Source organism: Dryas octopetala, chromosome 4 (assembly GCF_963921425.1).
Source record: "Dryas octopetala chromosome 4, drDryOcto1.1, whole genome shotgun sequence".
NCBI classification, from domain to species: domain Eukaryota; kingdom Viridiplantae; phylum Streptophyta; class Magnoliopsida; order Rosales; family Rosaceae; genus Dryas; species Dryas octopetala.
This window is the reverse complement of record NC_141369.1, coordinates 1,298,865-1,317,968: the sequence shown is the minus strand read 5'-3', so window position 1 is coordinate 1,317,968 and position 19,104 is coordinate 1,298,865. Positions and strand designations below refer to the sequence as shown.

At 37.2% G+C, this 19,104-nt stretch overlaps 1 protein-coding gene across 1 annotated transcript; it reads right to left on the bottom strand.

Moving 5' to 3' along the window:
• Positions 1–2,211: 2,211 nt before the first annotated feature.
• On the bottom strand, positions 2,212–17,157 carry ARF8 (auxin response factor 8). Its single transcript, XM_086242420.1, has 13 exons — positions 16,604–17,157; positions 16,225–16,451; positions 16,049–16,105; positions 15,792–15,947; positions 15,614–15,698; positions 11,578–11,668; positions 11,324–11,488; positions 11,124–11,246; positions 10,591–10,666; positions 6,992–7,139; positions 4,690–5,687; positions 4,408–4,598; positions 2,212–2,678 (listed from the first exon to the last, which is right to left on the bottom strand). The coding sequence occupies exons 1-13, from the start codon at positions 16,644–16,646 to the stop codon at positions 2,501–2,503; spliced, it is 2,538 nt and encodes an 845-aa protein (XP_086098546.1). The 5' UTR covers positions 16,647–17,157; the 3' UTR covers positions 2,212–2,500.
• Positions 17,158–19,104: the final 1,947 nt, after the last annotated feature.

The window sequence follows — 19,104 nt, the reverse complement described above, 5'->3', positions numbered from 1 at the left end:
TAGTTTATTTTTGTTCCAATATTTTTGGGCAATTGCGCTTAATTGGTATTTTGAAGAAAATATGTCCTTGAAGTAAAGGTGCTTGCTTTTTGTCACTAGAAATAAATTTTTCCAAAAACAAAACCCAACGAGCCACCTCACCCTCACCCGACCCAACAAGGCACCCCACCCTAAACCGCCCATCAACGGCCCCTCCCACCTCTGGCGACCTCCCTCCCTCTCAGCTCATCAATTGGAAGAAATATCTGGGCACCCGGTTTTTCTCCTCATGCTCGTGTGTCTAGTTCTATGAGGTGAGTTCCACTCTTTACAAAATTCAACATTGATGCGATGAGAGTAAAGGTGTTAGGGGTCTCGGGGCTGTTATCCACATTGGTGCAGGCGATCTTATGGCAGCCATGGTGTGCCTAGTTTCAGCTCGTATTCCCCGCATGTGCAGAGATTGTAGCCCTTAATGAAGGGACCCCTTTTTGCAACCAATGTCAAGTTTTACAGTTTGGCAGTCGAAGGTGATGCCCAAGGGGTGAATCACATGGCTCTTAACTCTTAAGGAGAGGATTGAGCCCAAAGAGATCTGATTGATGAGGCCAAAGCTCTTCCACACCTGTTGAGTGCTCTTTCTTTTATCCCTTGGAACTGCAACAAGCTTTCTGGATCCACTTTGAATTTGAATAATGCTCCCGAGTATAAGAGGAGAAAAAAATTAGAGGGCTGTTATTTGCACACCTAAATTTTTTTTTTTGCACACTCTTTCTTAAAAAAAAAAAAAAAAAAAAAAAAAAAAACTCAAGGGTAAAGACCATTTGGCCCTTCCCTCACCCACACACCCCCATCCATTTTTCTTTTTGCACACCCTTCCTAAACAGAAAAAAAAAAACACACACACCCCATCCCCATCTCCCTCCCCCCTCCGGTACACACCCCCTCCCCACCTCTCCTTTCTCCAGCACACACTCATCCCCAAGCAGCCTACCACCACCGGCGACCACCCCACCCTCTCTTCTTTTTCTTCCCCCTACCCCGACCACCCCATTCTCTCTTCTTTCTCTACCCCCGACCACGACCACCTCCCTTCCTCCAGCTAGCTCACCGTCGCGCGCCGGCCGGAGAAAAGAGAACTTAAAAAAAAAAAATTGGAGTGGGTTCGGTGGACCAGTACCGAACCCGATGGTTTCGTTCGATAAGTACCCACCCAACAATCTTATTCTATTCGGCGGGTACCTGTCGAACGAAACCACCGGGTTCGGCACTGGTCCGCCGAACCCGCTGCAATTTTTTTTTTTTTTAATTTGTTTGGTTGTTTGCTTGGGTGAGAGGAGAGAGGGAAGGAAAGAGAGAGAGAGAGAGAGAGAGAGAGAGAGAGAGAGAGAGAGAGAGAGAGAGAGGTGAAGAATGTGGTGGCTATTTGTAGGTGGTGCATGCGGGGAGGAGGGATTGGGGAGGGCTCGGGGGGAGGAGTCGGAGAGGATCGGAGAGGAGGGGAGGGCTCGGGGGGAGGAAGAAGAAGAAGAGCAAGGGTGGGGGGTGGGCTTTGACTGTGAAAAAGAAAAAAAAAAAAAGAAATTTGCAGGTGAGGGGAGGGCCAAATTTGCAGGTGAGGGGTGGGGGTGTGTACGGCGGCGGCGGCGGCGGCGGCGGCGGGGGGGGGGGGGGGGATGTGTGGGTGAGTGAAGGGTCAAATTGTCTTTTTTCTTGAATTTTTTTTTTTTAGAAAGGGTGTGCAAAAAGAAATTTAGAGATGTGCAAATAACAGCCCTAAAAAATTATTATGTGTAACCGTAACACCACGTAACATAATGACGTGGTGTTATCAATGCACTCAAATTTTAACACGTAGACGATTTTAAAAAAAAAATTCTAAATTTTAGAATTCTTCTTAGATTTTGAAAGTTTTAAAAACTAATTATTATACACGTGTTATAATTTAAGTGAATTAATAACACCACATCATCATATCATATATTGTTACAATCACACACAATAATTTCATATATAAGAAGTGCCTCAGTGGCTTTATCCTCTTGTTGCCTATGAGGCTGTGCTAAACCAATCTATTTTATTAAGTTTTCCATTCTCAAGTAAAAAACAAAGTTTTCCATTCTCGATTAACTACATTACTTTATTTATTTATTTTTTATTGTTATTTTATATTTTTGGCCAGGAAACTACATTTCTTTTTTTAACCATGAAGAAATGCTAGAGCAGGAATAATGCTACACACAAACTACATTACATAATCGCTTAATTTCTGAAAATTCATACTCTGCTACAAATCTTCAACGTTTAATCATTTTCTCTTCTAAGTTCTGAAATTTAAATATCACTTTAACCATAGAGGTCAAATTCATCAGAGCTAAACAGTCTCTGAAAGAGGGAGGGAGAGATAAAACCAGATTGAGCAGATCATATGTCAATGCATTCGACTGGAAGTTTCTCTCCCGTAATATGAGGACTCGATGCAACTCGTGGAAGTGTTTCATACAATAAACTAATCTCAAACTCAATATTCAAGTGAGCCAAGAGATGGTAGCCCAGAAACAAGGTCTTGAGCTTCACTGCCACTATTATTCATCCTCTGACCTGTATTTGGGCTTAAGGATTCAATTGCTTGGTCCCCCATTTTGTGCACATCCTCGGGAGAAAGTATCTTGATATACCAGACATTGTTCACAAATGCCCTGCACATGATGTCATATAATTAGTGAGACCCCCAAAAATGCTTAATAATTAGTTCTTCCCTCATATAATGTATGGTTAACTGAAAGTAAAGGGTCAAGAGAAGGCTAACGAAATTTTCCTTTTAAGAGTGAAAAGATAATTCTTTCTACTCAATTGATTAACTATGCAATTAGGCTATTATATGAATTAACATGAAATCAGTCTAATTAAACTTTCTAAAATTTTTGTGGGGGGCTTGAAGCTCTAGTGGTTGAGAGCATTTACCCCTACACAAGGCCATAGTTCGAGTCCCCCCTCCCCCTTTGGCCTCCCTTGTATCAAAAAAAAAAAGGCTTTCTAAAATGTTTTTGATTGATTTTTTTTTTTTATTATTTTAATAAACCCGTAGGGATAGGGTTTAGTCTCTAGGATTTAGGGCTAGAGGTGTAAGTCCTAAACCCCCATAAATCATACTAAGCCCTACCCTAATAATCTCTAATAAACCCTAACAAACTCTATACTCCAAACCAAGCTATACCAATTATTCATAAAACAAAATTCAAAATTAAAAAAAAGAAAAAGGAAAGCTGATCGATCAGCTGCAAGTGCTGATCCAGCAGCGGCCTTGCCAATCGAGTGAAACTATGTCAAAAAATGCAGAAAATGTCACTCCTTTATAACAGAAACGTGTTTCTGTAAGGGATTTGTGGCTGATTTTGCAGATTTTCTACAATTTGTTTGCAATTCTTTTCCCTCTGCAAAAGAACTATTTGGGATTGATTGTCTGCATAATTGAATATTAAAAGTTTTGGCATTTGGTTTTTGGTTCTTCTACTTGAATGATAACTAATACGTTTTTCATATTTTTCATTTACAATAATTTGGGGCACAAAAAGCTTGCATGTCGCCTTGTGAGTAACAAAACACCTTGCATTACACCTTCACCTTTGAAAACACTGATGATTCAAGTGTGCCAAAAATTATTTTGTATTCTAAAACTCCCCACACAAAAGTGGACTTCCCACCACTGATGCAGAATACGTGAAGTTCAATATAAACTAAAAGGTTGCAATTGCAAGCATTCAAACTTAGAATCTGTCACTCTGATTCCATAAGTTTTTTTTGTTTAGTAAATTTTCCAAAAGGGTTTATTTTTTCAATTTTGGTATCTGAACTTTGGGCTTTGTCTCAATTAGGTACCTAAACTATTATTTGTCCCAATGTCATACCTAAACGTTTATTTTGTCCCGAATCGGTGTACAATGTGACTTTTCTTAAAAAAATACTAACAAAATTTGGTCATGTGTGTTGCACATATCTTATACCCAAGGTCAATTTTGTCTATTCACAATCCTAGGTTGACTAAAATGCCCCTAATTTTGATGCTTGTTTAAAAAAAGTCATTATATACTAAATTGTGACAAAAAAAAAGTTTTAGGTATGAAATTGAGACAAATAATAGTTTAGGTACCTAGTTGGGATAAGGTCAAAAATTGAAAAAGACCCTTTTCAAAAAGTTAAGCTACTAGGATCTTAGTCAACAATTATTTTATATTTCAAACAATAACGAAAACTATATTCCACTAGTTTAATTTTTGTTTGTTTCTTTTTCTTTTCTTTTTTTCCTGATATGATGCTCATTAGTTTAATTGATCAAGGACAAAATTAGGATATAAGAGAAACTCCATGCACAAAGGTATTCTAAATCTAATTGCAAACAGGCTATATATAACTGAACCAAGAACTTACTCCCATGGATCGTCTCCAAGGAGAAGCACATCATTCTCCCTGTCAACGAATACAAGCTGCCAGCCTGATCTAAGACAATCTTCTAATTTCCCCTCAATTCCAAACATCTGCGCCAGCTCTTCTCGCAGCTCATGATAGCTGCTAAACCGGGAGATGTCCAGTGAGCGCCCAACTGACCCTGACTTATAAACCTGCACTAACAACACAGTATCATCCGTCCAACAACGTTAAGAAAGCAAGAGTATTCACCAAACAAAATACCTAATTACTTTCAGCTCACACCTTGACAAATGTACAATTTGGAGTTGGTGCGTCAACTTGCCCTGCAGTGTGCAACAACTCAGAAGAGTTTTGCATGCCATACAGAGAACTCTGAAATCCAGAATCTCCTAATGGCATTGACATGTCAGCACCATTTGAGGAAGTGGCAAAACTGGGCACTGTGGTGGGGAATAGAAGTCCAGATGATTCAATATTAACACCAAAAAGAGTAGGATTCTGGGAATCCGTATTACAATTCTCTTGCTCAACTGCATTGTCTTTCTCATTAAATGGTGGAAATGACGTTGAGTTGGCAAAATCATTGACCTGTGCATGTGCATACTTCGGAGCCCAGGATTGTTGAGGTAACTGCTCAGTTGGCATAGAATGACCAGCTCTGGAGATGTTCAAAGGATTTACACTCCCTTCAGGACACATTGCACCAAGCATGTTCTGTCTAGGGGCACAAGATGTTGAGAACTTTGTACTTGAATCAGTGAAGTCTGTTTTAGGAAATGATGGAGATGGCACATTCATTTGCTGACTCTGATGGAGATGTTCACCTTGAACCTTAAGTGCATCGTGGTAGGTGTTTTGCTGTTGCTGTGCCTGCTCCTCTGTTTGATTGTTAAATTGTTGCTGTAGGAGGTGCTGAGGCAGATTCTCCATTGAAACTTGAGGTTGCGCCTGCATCATATTATAAGGGATTGATTGCTGAATTACTTGCTGTTGCAGCTGCAACAATGGATTGTGGCTACCCGGCTGCTGAAGATACTGATAAGGCTGCTGAAAGTGCATTACATGTTGTCTTAGCTGATCTCCACTTCCTAGATTCTGCAAGCCAGCAGCCAACATTGCCTGGTACTGCTGATTGTGATCATTTCCAATCAATGTAGAATCCAATCTCTGCTGCATCCAAGGAAACATACCAACAGCTTGAAAGTTCATGGACTGAAGACCTTGCTCTCCAGCTCCCCCCCGTAGCCACATTAAGCTATTAGCTGCTTCATCTCTATTATCTGCAATAAAAATAAAGCAAGAATAAAATTTAAGCTAATGGACTTCTAATGTCTCTTTGAAGATGAACTTTTGTGGGTGGTCTTCTGTTCATGGAAGAATTCTAACTATGAACAACCTGATGGCACGGGGTAAAGAAAACACCACAGGTTGCCTTTATAGTGAACCATATTTGATTGAAACCATGGAAAATGTTATTCCAAATGGGTTTCATGCTGGTCTCATTGTAAAAGGAATCATTTTCATGTTATGTGGAAACAAAGAAAAGCAATATGTGCCATTCCCTTCTCTCTTAATGTATTTTATATGAGAATCGTGATAAGATGATACATAAAACCTCAATGATTCAATAACTGAGAAACTACAGTCGAGCATAATGAATGGGAAAAAGAAACAATGATGAGAAACTTAGTTTAATTACAAGGCAGGAGAAACTTGGAACTAGACGACTATTGAAGCTTACAAGACATAAATATGAAGGTCTAAGAATGTATGGGATAAAGAAAAACCTAATGTTTTTAGGCACAAGGGTATTTAGGGATTAAGCTGGTCAGGGGCATATTAGTCCTTCCCATATGAAATTTAGCGGCAGGTAAATCAAGTTACTTTTTCTTAATGGCTCTAATCAAAATTAGTTAATCCTGTTGGTCTTGAGTGGCCAAATAACTTAGCCTGGTTTGACTACTTGATCTCCAGTAGTAAGTGATGTCCTTTAGGCACAAGGGAAACTGTACTTTTTGCAACTAATATATGAATCAATTTTATAAAAACAGCAGCTTTGCTATGTATCATGTATTCTCCTTTTGAGTGTCACGCTCGAGCGCTGGACTCTTTCTATCTTATTCTCTCTCTCAGTACCGTCGTCAGCTTGTATCCTGCAACATTCTCAGCTACCAAAGAATTCAAGTATTCAACCCTAGTTCCCTAAAGAAGCCTACAAGATTTCAACTTCTTTTTTTTCGGTTTGGTGATAAAATCAGATTCAAATTACTCACAAACCTGACCTAATCAGTTCGGCCTCATAGAGGAAGGCTAGGATGATGGAAAAGATCAGAGGATAAAGGCACCAAATAATTACACCAACATTAAACATAGCTTATACCATGCATAAAGAAAAGTATTTTACTGGACCAAATTTTAAATTTAGAACTTAAATTTCTTCATAAAGTAAAGTATACTTGACCTCAACTAGGTCACTTAGAATTAGCATATCATGCAATCAAGTACAAGAGTGTCGAAATTAATCCACTCTTTGGGTAAAGATAAAGGCAGCAAATAATAATACTACATTAAACATAGCTTTTACCATGCACAGATGAGGCCCCAGGATGCCAAGGACGTTTCAGCCGAAGGGGAAACAGTGATGGATACATGGGGAAAGTTGTCAAAGGTTCAATCTCCCATAACGATACCCTTGGCTGTCTCTCACCTGCAGTTGACTCATCCCAACCAACCTACACATAGGAAAGAACAAAATGTTAGGAAGGAATAGTAAGGCACTTGAGTGCATGGATAAGTCCACAGGTCAAATAAAGTCAACGTTCATTAATTTCATCACTTTTGATTCATCCATCATTTACATATCCTGTTTTTTCTTAGATATTTGTACAGCTCTAAACCTTAGGATTTGAAAATTTTATTGTCTTCCTTTTTCTCTCCCATTTACTTGGTTTCTCCTTTTCTTATATGTTGATTTCATTACTTGTATCGGGAAAAAAGGAAAGCATATCGAGGCTTACAAGACAGAAAAGATGGAATGGATGTTATTAAAGTGTTATTACAAACGGGATTGATAAACTAAATGTAAAATTCAACCCACAAAGAATACCCAATAAAATTAGGCAATTTTATCTACTTTCTACTTTGTTTTATTAGGGTTCAATTGTTTTTATTCTTCTTTGTCCTTGCAATACATCAATTAGTATAAGAGCACAATCTTTATCTAATGATGCTGTAACCATCTCAGTTGCCTCCAACCTGTAGAACCCAGCTACGGACTCGTCCTTGGTAAACACAAAAACCAACACACATTGTTGTTAACCACCATTATAATGCACACACCTTACTATCAAAACCTAGTGAAGTTTCTAGCAGAGGAGGGTACCAAGAGAATTAGAACAACCTGATCTACTTCTTAAGTTAAGGAGAAAGGTGGGTATTTCCAGAGGGCTAGAGGTTTTGGTGGGGAAAAAAGGGCCAAGGATCTTTGGAATTGCATGATGCTGGCCATCATATGGGTCCTCTATTTGAAGAGAAACAGAAGAATTTTCAAAGAGTACAGAGGAGCAGATGTGGAAGAGTTGGGGGATAACGTGTCGTGTTGGTCATCACTTTGGACCTTTGTTTTAGTGTCTATAGGGGTGTGAATGTGCCTGCCATTCCATTAGACTGGAAGACAGCTATCAGTTAGACTTCTTTTTTTTTTTTTTTTCTTCTTGAGTTTAGAGGCTGATCTATTTCAGTTTTGTTTTGATTTGATATGTCTATAGAAATGGTTGCTTGTTTAATTTGAGTTTGTTTAATAAAAGTTTCTTTCTTTGGAAAAAAACTAAAAAAAACCCTAAGGAGAAGAGCTTTGGAAATATGGTTGAGAAAAATGCGGCCTTACTTGGGAAGTATTACGGAAATTTCGATAAGAAAGGGATTCTCTCTGGCATGCTGTCATTAGAAGCAAATACGGATTACATGACAATAGGTGGAATGCTAAATAAATAGTGTGCGATTGAAAGGAGGTTTAAAGGTTGCTGTCATTTTAGAGAAATTAGAGAAATACATAATAATGAGGAGAAGAGAGGAGAAAGTAAAGGAGATATCAAGGCACCAAGCCTGGTTTTTTTTGGATGAGAAACAGAACTTTTATAAACAGAAGAAAAGAACAAAGAAGTGGACAAGGAGTCCACAGCAGCATAACAACGATACTAAAACAGCAAGACGCACTATCAAAAAATACAACAGAAACAAAACCACAGCCCCACCCAGAACCCCTGAATTAGACAACACAACTGATTACAACAAGAACCTATCCACTCACATCAACCTGATCTACCAAATATATAGTACAACTGCACTCCAGCCAAAAAGTATTGATTGAAAAGAGATATCTTTAAATTTTTAGGATACCGACGCCCAAAGCGATGACCAAAAATGAAGGTATCTTCCTCAAGGCACCAAGCCTTCAACAACACTGAATTTTGAGTAGCACAAAAAGAGGGATTAGCATTAGCATTATTACCACTTAGCAGAGTCCTGTGCTTTTAATAAACACAAACTCAATCAATATCAACAACATGTCATGACCGGGGTTGATTTTGTCAAGAAAGAAAGTAGGTTTCAGGGGTTCATTGATTAGTACAGCTACGATCTTGCTTCTCTTGTCATTTTCTTGGTTGGCCCCCTATTTTCAACCATTACAGCTGGCGTCAACCAGCTTTGCAATACGGACGAACATATTAGAGAGGTGAGACAGAGGAGAGTGGAATTTCGTGTGTAGGGGTGAAATCCGAAGATCTACGGTTACCGCACTGAATTCTATGCACTTCACTCACAGTTTTTACTCTAGTCCTGTCATTCTTCTAATACAACTCATTAAATGCAAAAGAAACATTAAATACAAGAGAATCATTATATAATAGGACTATAGGAGACTCTTAGAAAACTCAAAGACATTTAAGTCCTAAGACAAATAAATTGAAAGTTAATAACACTTGACATTGAGTCTTGCTACTGTAACTTTTTCTGTTTATCTATTGATTGCTTGGGGTAGGAATTTGTGTCGCTTTTGTTTTGTACTGTTTGGTGGTGGATATCTTGTCCACACCACGACAACCTTAGAGACAGAAAATTTCAAAGAGAGAGGGGGCTAGAGACGAAAGATGATCCAACCTATGGCAAACAAGTCAAAGAGGAGCCACTAGCAATGGAAACCAAGGTAGCACGTAAGTAATGGGAAGAGTATATGTGGGAAGAGAATGTGGAGGTGGATAGAGGTGGAATTCGAGGTGTGGAGGTTCAAGCTGTAAAGAGCTGAATTTCTTATTCGTCTTCTTTCTTTTTTTCATATTTCATTGTTCGTAGCCAAATGTTTTGTGTACATGGTTACCAGGTTGACCTTGTAAATAGTGAAAAAGGTGGAGAATATGTTTAAAGACCTGTTTTGGGATTTTAAAGGAATGTAAACACTTTAATGGTGATGATTTAGAAATACCACAATTTTTTGTCAACTTTCATCGTAATTAACTATCAGAGTGGACTGCCACATATTGGAACTTGGAGGTTTGTGTACTTCTCAAATACATGAGGGAGGTCCATGTATTGTCAAGCTGAGGGGAGGTTAGCATAATTTATGCTTACATAGAAACCACGAATACATAATAATGTCTATTCTTTCTGATAGAAAATAGAGATTTATGAAGGTCACCTGTTTTGGTGTGCTCACTTACATGGGAACCAATGTCAACATTTGCATTGGAACCAATGTCAACATATCCAATTTGTTCAAGTTATCCTTGCCTAGGGGATCAATAGACTAAATTACAAGAACCCAAGAAAAAGTTTGGTCCCATTCATAGTTTACAGCATAAAGAGGTGTGTGTGTGTGTGTGTGTGTGAGTGAGAGAGAGAGAGAGAGAGAGAGAGAGAGAGAGAGAGAGAGAGAGAGAGCATGCAACCAGCATCCATAGGCAAGTTGGTGGTATACCATCATTGTATGATGAGTACAAACATAAGAAAAGTATGTGGAGAATTGTTGTATCTTTCAGAGATTATGTTATCCTTCATCAAACACAACACCAGATATGTACTGTACTACTACATCATATAGGGTTGAAACAGAATCATGAATGATTAGCGAAAGAAAATTCTCGGGTATACCTACAGAGAGTACAGAGACAAACTATGCTTTATTACCTTGACAGAGCGCCAATGAGAATTTGGCCACCGAACAGGATCCAGATCACTTATTCCAGTTATCGTACCCATGTACCTGGACAAGGCAAGCATTGAACATCTCAATAGTGTACATCTATGTATAAGAATGCAAAATCCATAAGGAAAATAATCTGTTGGTGTCACACTATTGAGGGACAAACATGTATATCTGCAGCTATAAACCACTTGCATCAGTATTAAGTACATATACATATGCCACCTAACCCTCCATACTGCAGCATAGACTAGTTTAAACCCATCTAGAACTACACCTAAAACCAGATAAACGTTGGTACCGAAAAAAAAAAAAAAACTTCTTTTTGGTATTTCGGAATTCTAAAGAACTCAGCCATCAAAAACACTAATTATATGCCATAATTAATAAAGACTGTTTATGCTATGCATAACAAAGCAGTAAATGATTTTATTATGGCAAGATATCTGTACAAATGACATAAGTAATTATAAGATTAACAATATGAATATCATAGTTGACCAAGAACAAATGATACCTTCTGACACTCGACTCTTCAGTCTCAAAAAGCATCCGAAATCGCATCCCAACTGAAACACGTGTGTGAAATACTGCTTTAATGTATTTTGATAGGGGTATGACAAACTCAGATGGACTAGCCCTGGACATCATAAACATATAAGCAGAAAGGAAATACAAGCATTGCAGGGAAACAAAAATTTGGAAACTCTTTGCCACCTTGGATTATAAAAAACTGTAAAACAGCTATTAGTTGAAGCCGCATGAGCAGCAGCGGCAAGAAGTCCAATGTGCATGCTATCACTTGACAAAACAGATGACGGCATCACAGTTTGTGGTCGGGTGGCACGGCGAATCCCCAAAAGAAGTTGATTTTTTTCATTCCTATGATGGGATTTAACCAGAGTATTAATGGATGAATTTACATGCATATAAAAAAATCAACTGGAAGAAAGAAGACAAAAAAGAAATACCAAATAAAAAGAACAGAATCTCCTGCAACAAGCCTCTTAGCACTGACAAACACACTCCAGCCTGTGGTAAGAAGATGCCGTTTTGGCTGACCTGCAAGATGAGCAGAATAGAGCAGGTCATCAGCCAAGAATCTCCTTATAAAATACTAATGGACTGCCTTGGCAAACAAATAGCATAATCCAGTCAGCAGTGCAAAGCAATTTTTTTTTTTTAGTTTAAACAATAAAGATCACCAGCTTTTTTAATTATTAGAAGAAAGGACTATTGATATAGCAAAACTGACTCGAAACAAATTATATTCAAAGCCATGTCTTTTAGCGATAACATAAAAATCACCCTAATAGCAAACAACAGTAAAATCTGGCTATGCAATCCCTGCTCATGTGTTTATAAATCAACTCAACCAAGCTTCAATCCCAACAAATTTGGGTCAACTACATGGATCCTCTTTTACCATTTAGTCCTATAAAACTATATCCCTTCATCATATCTGCAACATATTTCACTCATGTATTTCATTTTATCTTCCTTTTAGCAATTTTGGCACTTTTGACTTAAATCAAATTTCTCCCACAGCACTTGTAGGTCTTTACCACACATTTGTGCCCTCCCAAACATTAAACAGATTCTTATTCCATATTTTATCTTTGCACATGTTTCCACTGATCCATTCCAACACCATCATCTTAGCTACACTCACATTACAGGCAGGTTCTGAGACGAGAATATTGTGCTTTATAGAGTATAGGCTGTATAGCTATCTTCAAAAATCCTATAAAACTTTTAGGTATTCTACAATCAGATAATCTTGGGGCAATCATAATTGAAACAAGAAGAAAAAATGTACTTATTTTAAGCATGAGCACAAACTTAGAAAGTAGGTTTATTTTTATTAGCTTTTATTTACTAAAACTAGTATTTAATGGTTAATACTTTATTTGTTCAGTTAAAGTAATTTAGGATCTAATTGTTAGGGTTTCTTATTATATTAGGGTACATAAATATTTTATTGTTATGAGATTTCTTATATAAAGAGACCCCTATACATAAATATATAAACAGACTTTGATTTGATAATAAGGAACTGAGCTTATCTACTTTCCTCTTTTTCTCCTTCTTAATTGTTTTCCACTTTCTTTCTACTTTTCTTTAACCTCTACTCTATATTTCTCTCTTATTCTCCATATTCTTCTATTCCCTCTGTGCTTCTTTCCCTCTTACACATCAATTTGGTGTCAGAGTTTCTATCAAAGCCCAAATTCAATTCATCATTGTTGCAACCATTCCAGTCATCACCTACTCAACAGAACCTAGCCATCAGCCACCTCTAAGATCCACCGAACATGAACCACTGGCTCAATTGTGTGTACGTCATACATACCACAATCTAATCATAAGTTGTTTCCGAAATAATAAGGTGCATCATAAGGTACACCACCTAACTGAAGTAGATCTCTTGCTTCCTGGAAGTGTCATTGGGAACCATTGCAGGACACACCAGCAGAAGTTTCAGTCTTCTAGCCCCACGCACTGTCTCCTATTATCCACTGTAATGTTCATTACTAATTATTAATTTACACTGATATCGCTACACTCTTTCAAATAATACCGGGAATCTCTTCATCTAACAACTATTGGTCAAATACCATTACCTTTTTTCCTGAACAACAGTAGTATACCAAATTTGCTGATACTATCAAGAGCTCACATTTCAAAATGTCACCAAGTTATATTACTATATCAAATGAAAAACCTGGCCTGCGTACAAGGATTGATATCATCATTATGCTGGATTATCCGAAAAGTAATAGAGGTCACTGGATCAACATTGTAAACATGAACGAAATAGCAATATGTCAGATCCCACAAGCTATGAAGGTTTCAATACTAAATTAGTCCATGATCCAGGTTCAATTGTAAGTACCCAAGTTTTAAGTTCCCAATAGTCAATACCAGCTCTAGTTTTTCCAAACTTACACCAAAAGGAAACAACCAATGCACCAGAATGTTCATGTTGCGAAATCTTTATGCAAAACAACACAACAGTTTTGGCAATATTCTAGTTAATTACAATCCATACATTTTTTGTTAAAAATACTGCACATGATTGATGGCCAACCCTCATAAAAGGAAAAAAAGAAAAAAGAAAAAAGAAAAAGGAGCAGACTGAAGTAACTAAACGATGGGAAAAGAAAATGAAAGATATAGCACAAGGCGTGTAGGGAAAGAGAAGCACCAAATTATTCAAGACTAAGCTGTAATTTGTAACCAAAAACAGACCCACCTTAAACACTGTTCTGTCTTTTTCTTCCATAAGAAACGGGACAATGAAAAAAAAAAAAAAAAACAAAACACAAAATGGGGTGACTTCTACAAAGTGCAACCCATATAATCATATAATGATTGAGAATTTGAAAAACCATACAAATTTCTCAAAAGGATCCTATGAGATAGAGTTACCTGGATAAGCACCAACTAAGACAATGCCAAGCTAAAATACAATACAAAGATCATGCAACAAAAAACCTGGCTCCCTGTCTTCTAATGTAAGGATCCCAAATCTACTACTATAATGCCTTTTAGGCCAAAAAAGAATCTTAGAAACTGAATACCAATATTGAAGACTTGGTCGCAACTTGGAAAAAACGTCTTACCCCTTTCCATTTTAAAATGTTACTTAGTACTTCCCTGTTTATGATATCCCCTTCCACCCACAGCAACTCTTGCAACAAAACAAGCAAAAAGAAGAAAGGGGCTTACAGCACCACACATCATCCCAAACTTTGCTAGCCACATCTTTTCTCACAATTCAAGTTCCAGTTTTTCCTACACTTTTGGTTAAGTACTTCGTCAATTTTAATCTACTGACCCTTGTCCCCTGTGTTGTAAATTTTTTCTTCTTTTCAATGAAATTGTGTTTCTTATCAAAAAAACAAAAGTCAATTTTACTGACCCTCAACATATTCATACGAGACTGAGGGTTTATTAGATCAGACTTTCAGTGTTCAAGTTTGGGGTTCCCTCTTAAGTGGTTTTTCATTCATGCATTAACTAAGTGCATAAAGCACCATTGTCAAACATGATATGACAAGAGAATGCATGTGCCAAAGGCAATATAAACCGCAAGAACTCAATATGATAATGCTCACAGCTCATTTAAGTACAATGCAATTATCATATATATACCATGTATATGTTATACATTGGTGTTTTAAATAGAGAAAAGTCCAACAGGACCCTATTCTCACGTTAAAAGATGCATGACAAATAGGTGGGTTAGTCCACTGAATGATCATATGTATACCATGCATGTATTATACACTGACGTTTTAAACAGGGAAATGACCATCAAAATCATAGAAGAATACCTAGTCAGGCGAAAATATGCCTAACAAATCAATATTTACCAAAGCATTTTCTTTGGTTCATGCAAAATACAGGAAACATAACCATTGGCATTAAGACAGCATGGGCATAATTTTTAAACTACCGTACCAGCAAGATGTTACTTGGGAATTAGCGGAACCAGGGTTTTTTGGTTACATTGGAGGGAATTGAACCCTTGAACTATCCTAATCCTAATCCATTACCCACCCTCCCTCACCACTTGGGCTAACCCCAAGGGCTTGAATCAAGGTTTTAAGTAAACAATCATTGATGGGCGTATATTCAGCTTGCCATTATATATTATATATTTAAAGCAGAGCAAGTCCCCCAAGATACAAAGACCTGAACACTCAATTGATCGTGCAAGCTACAAGAACGATTGTTACATAAAATTTCTTCAATTGCATGAATAACAGACATGAAACTACAAATTTGTGCTTGAGACTGATAATAATAGTTTTATGATGTGAGTCATTGAAGAATACAACTTGATAGAATTAGTAGTTTCAAGCATTTTGAAATTTTTCTAGTGGAAACCTAACTGGCAAGTTATCCCAACATAGAAATCATCAGCCAAACGAAATAATGGAAAAATGAGATATAAAGGCCCCTAAAAGCACAACCACGAACGAACGCTCCAAATCCTACCTCTAAAAATATGCCTAAACTTCCACTCAACATCGTGGAGATCCCTAGCAATGAGTTCCTGAGCTGGTGGCTGTAGCGAGAAATCCTGCGGGACACCATTAAAGGGTTAAATAAAAAGCATCAGCAACCAATCAAATAAAGAACAGAACAGACAATAGCAGTTTAAAAGAGAAAGTACTAGTGGTGGGAAAACTTTCTCAGCAGCACGACGAGGAACAGAGAAGCCTCCATGCGTACTAGTATCACTTGCAGTCAATGTCTTGCAAAAGTAATTTGTGGGTTGCTTGCTTGGAATTCCTAACTCCATGGGAAGAAATGTTTCTTTTTGCTCTTGCTGTGTAAGTGTGTGTGTTTCCAAACCAAATTACAAATTATTCTCTACCTTACAAAAACTTCAAAAAATTAAACCCAGAAAGAAGAAGAAGAGGAATTTACCGCAGTCAAAGGCTGCAACGTCATCTGGGCATATACTTCATCTGTCTCCACATCTGCCTGAAATCGAATGCGTAATCAAATTTGGCTTTCAATTTTTTTTTTTTTTAACTTTTGTTCTTTCTTCTATAAGACATAAGCAAGTGATGTAGCGGAATCAAAAAGACAAAGGAACCCACATGCATTGTGACATTGTGGAGTTGGCAGATCAACTGGGGAGGCAAGCTGGGGTAGTTTGGTATGTGGGCATCAACTTGTTTGTTAGTAGTGGCAGCAACCTGGTCACTGTGGCCCTGAGGGAAGTAGACCACACGTGTTCCCGGCGTTGGCAGGGACACCAGAGGCCCTGCGCATGCATGCCATAGCTCCGAATTCAAGCATTTCTTATCCACTCCGCCTCCTCCTCCTGTCATTTAATTTTTGTTTTGGTTTTATTTTCAAAAAAACAATAACAATGACAATAATAGAAATGATTGAGAAAGTTACCATAAAAAAAACACTAAAATAGAATAAACAAAAGCAGAATACGAGAAAAATAAATAAATAAAGAAGGGTTACCTTCATGATCCTGCTGACCCAACCCTGATGTTGAAAGCTTCATATCAACACCAAACTTTCTCTATATTTCTTAATTTATTTTTTTTATATATAAAATCATACATATATAGAAAGCCCTAATCCACACCACCAGCCATAGCCACCAAAAAGAGAAACTGAACTCTACTAGTCTACTGACTACTACTCCTGAGCTTCAAGCCATGGCGTTCCCTCATCATCATACTCAATAAAATTAAGATCCTTTCTAATTCAGCTCAGCTACTTTGGTACGTGCTCCCAAATTCAAGCCCCAAATGGAGGAAACCCCTCCCTCCATGAAAATATCACTTAGCTTGTTTCTAAGAGATTGCCATGGAACCTACAGCAGCTGAAGCAAGAAGAAAGGCTCTGAGAGAGTCAAGTGAATTAATGTTTACTCAAAAAGCTTCAATTTCTTCCTCCTTTTCTGGCCTATCGCTGTCCATTCGATTCAGACCCAAAGTTAGAGAAAGAGAGAGAAAGAAGAGAGGAAGATTTTGCTTTGAAAGTTGAAACTAACAGTGCGCAGAGAGAGAGAGAGAGAGAGAGAGAGAGAACGAGGGTCTTTACTCTTTTCCCCTCTTATAAGGGTCCCGACCGAGCTGGACCTCATCCCAGTAGAGAGAGTCTGGGAGCGTTATGGGAAAGCTCCAATCTGGACCGTCAATGGATCCGTACTTTCCAATCCTGACCGTTCACTCCCGGACTGATATGACAGCATCCATGTGCCACCATACTTCAGTGGTCCTTGTCAGAGTACGGACTATGTTTTAAAGTGTTACGTAATATTTTCTTTCCTCTCTTTGTTTTTTTTTTTTTTTTGCTCTTTTAAATCATTCCCATCTTTTTGTTCAAAAATCATTCTCATCTTCATATTATTTAGGCATAAATTCAATTTAGACACATAATTATATATGTTATTTTAACGAAGTCCATGAACTTTCAAATATTTCAAATATACACTTGATTTATTGTGTAAATTAAAAAATAAAATTCCGTCCATTAATTTATTGAGAGATTAGTTAAATGTCAGCTTGACTTTTACTAACGGAGATTAATTGGCGACGTGGCACCAACTCAGCACACATTTCCCTCCAAATGAGCAACACATGTTCACTTGACACGGACCCACACACCCATCACCTCCTTCCCGCTCGTCGAACGCTCTCCTGACCATTTAATCTCTAAAAAACATCACGTTTTCCCCCAAATTCGAATATAAATCCCTCACTTGTGTTCAACGAGCGAGAAAGAGATGATGAGTTTGTGGACCCGTGTCAGGGGTTAGGTGGATCTGTGTCGCTCATTTGGCGGGAAATGAGCGACACGGGTCCACCTAACCCCTGACACGGGCCCACAAACTCTCACTTTCTCTATTATTATTAAATTGTGGGCCCGTGTCGCTCATTCGGCGGGAAATGTTTGCTAAGATAGCGTCACGTCGTCAAGTAATCCCGGTCAGCAAAAGTCAAGCTGTCATTTAACTGATCTCTCAATGAATCAATGGATAAAAATTCATTTTTCAATTTAGATAATAGATCGGGTGTATATTTGAAATATTTTAAAGTTTATGGACCCCGTTAAAATAACTTATATAGTTATGTGTCTAAATTGAATTTATGCCTATTATTTATTAAAGCTAGATTTTATATTGTATTTTTATATAAAATGGTTCATAAGCTCACTTTTTTTCTTCCAATCATATATTAAGTCACTTAAAATTTACAATATTACAAAAGTTCACTTTTTAATTAAAAATAATAAAATAATTTGCGTTATAATTAAGAGGCGTGAATCTATAATGACAATAACAACTATTGTTACTATAAAACGATAACAAACAATAACATCAATACATCATTGTTATTATTGAAATTAGAGTGAACATAACTTTATAAGCTTAATTTTTTGTGTTTGTTGGTTTATGAATGTTTGACATAATTATGTAAGAAAAAAATAAAAAGTATATATATAAATATCATTTGTGATTTGTATAGTTACTATTGTACAGTGACAACTGTTGTTACTGTCCAACAATAACTATATTCTAAACAACAATAAAAAAATCTGAGCTTTTGCACGGACACTGAGTGCTCGACTTATTAAAGTGCATCGGCATATTATTATGATTTTGCAGGTGGGTCGGCCTATCACACTTTTTTTTATTTTGGACTTATAGAATTTAAAAATAAAAACTTTGTTTTTGCTTGTTAATTTCAATTATAGTCATGCATTAAATGAAAGGTTATGAATTCATGTAAGTGATTGCTCACACAATAAAAAATATATATAATGAATTAACCATTTCCCTCAAAAAAAAAAAAAAAAAAAAGAATTCACCATGTTTTAGTTCATACATTTAAAGTATAATTAGTTTTTTTCTTATCTCGAGGAAAAAGAGAATTGAATTTAGGACCTCTCCAAAACTGTAGTGAGAGATATACTAAACCACAAAATATTTAGTAAGTATAACTAGTCTCTTG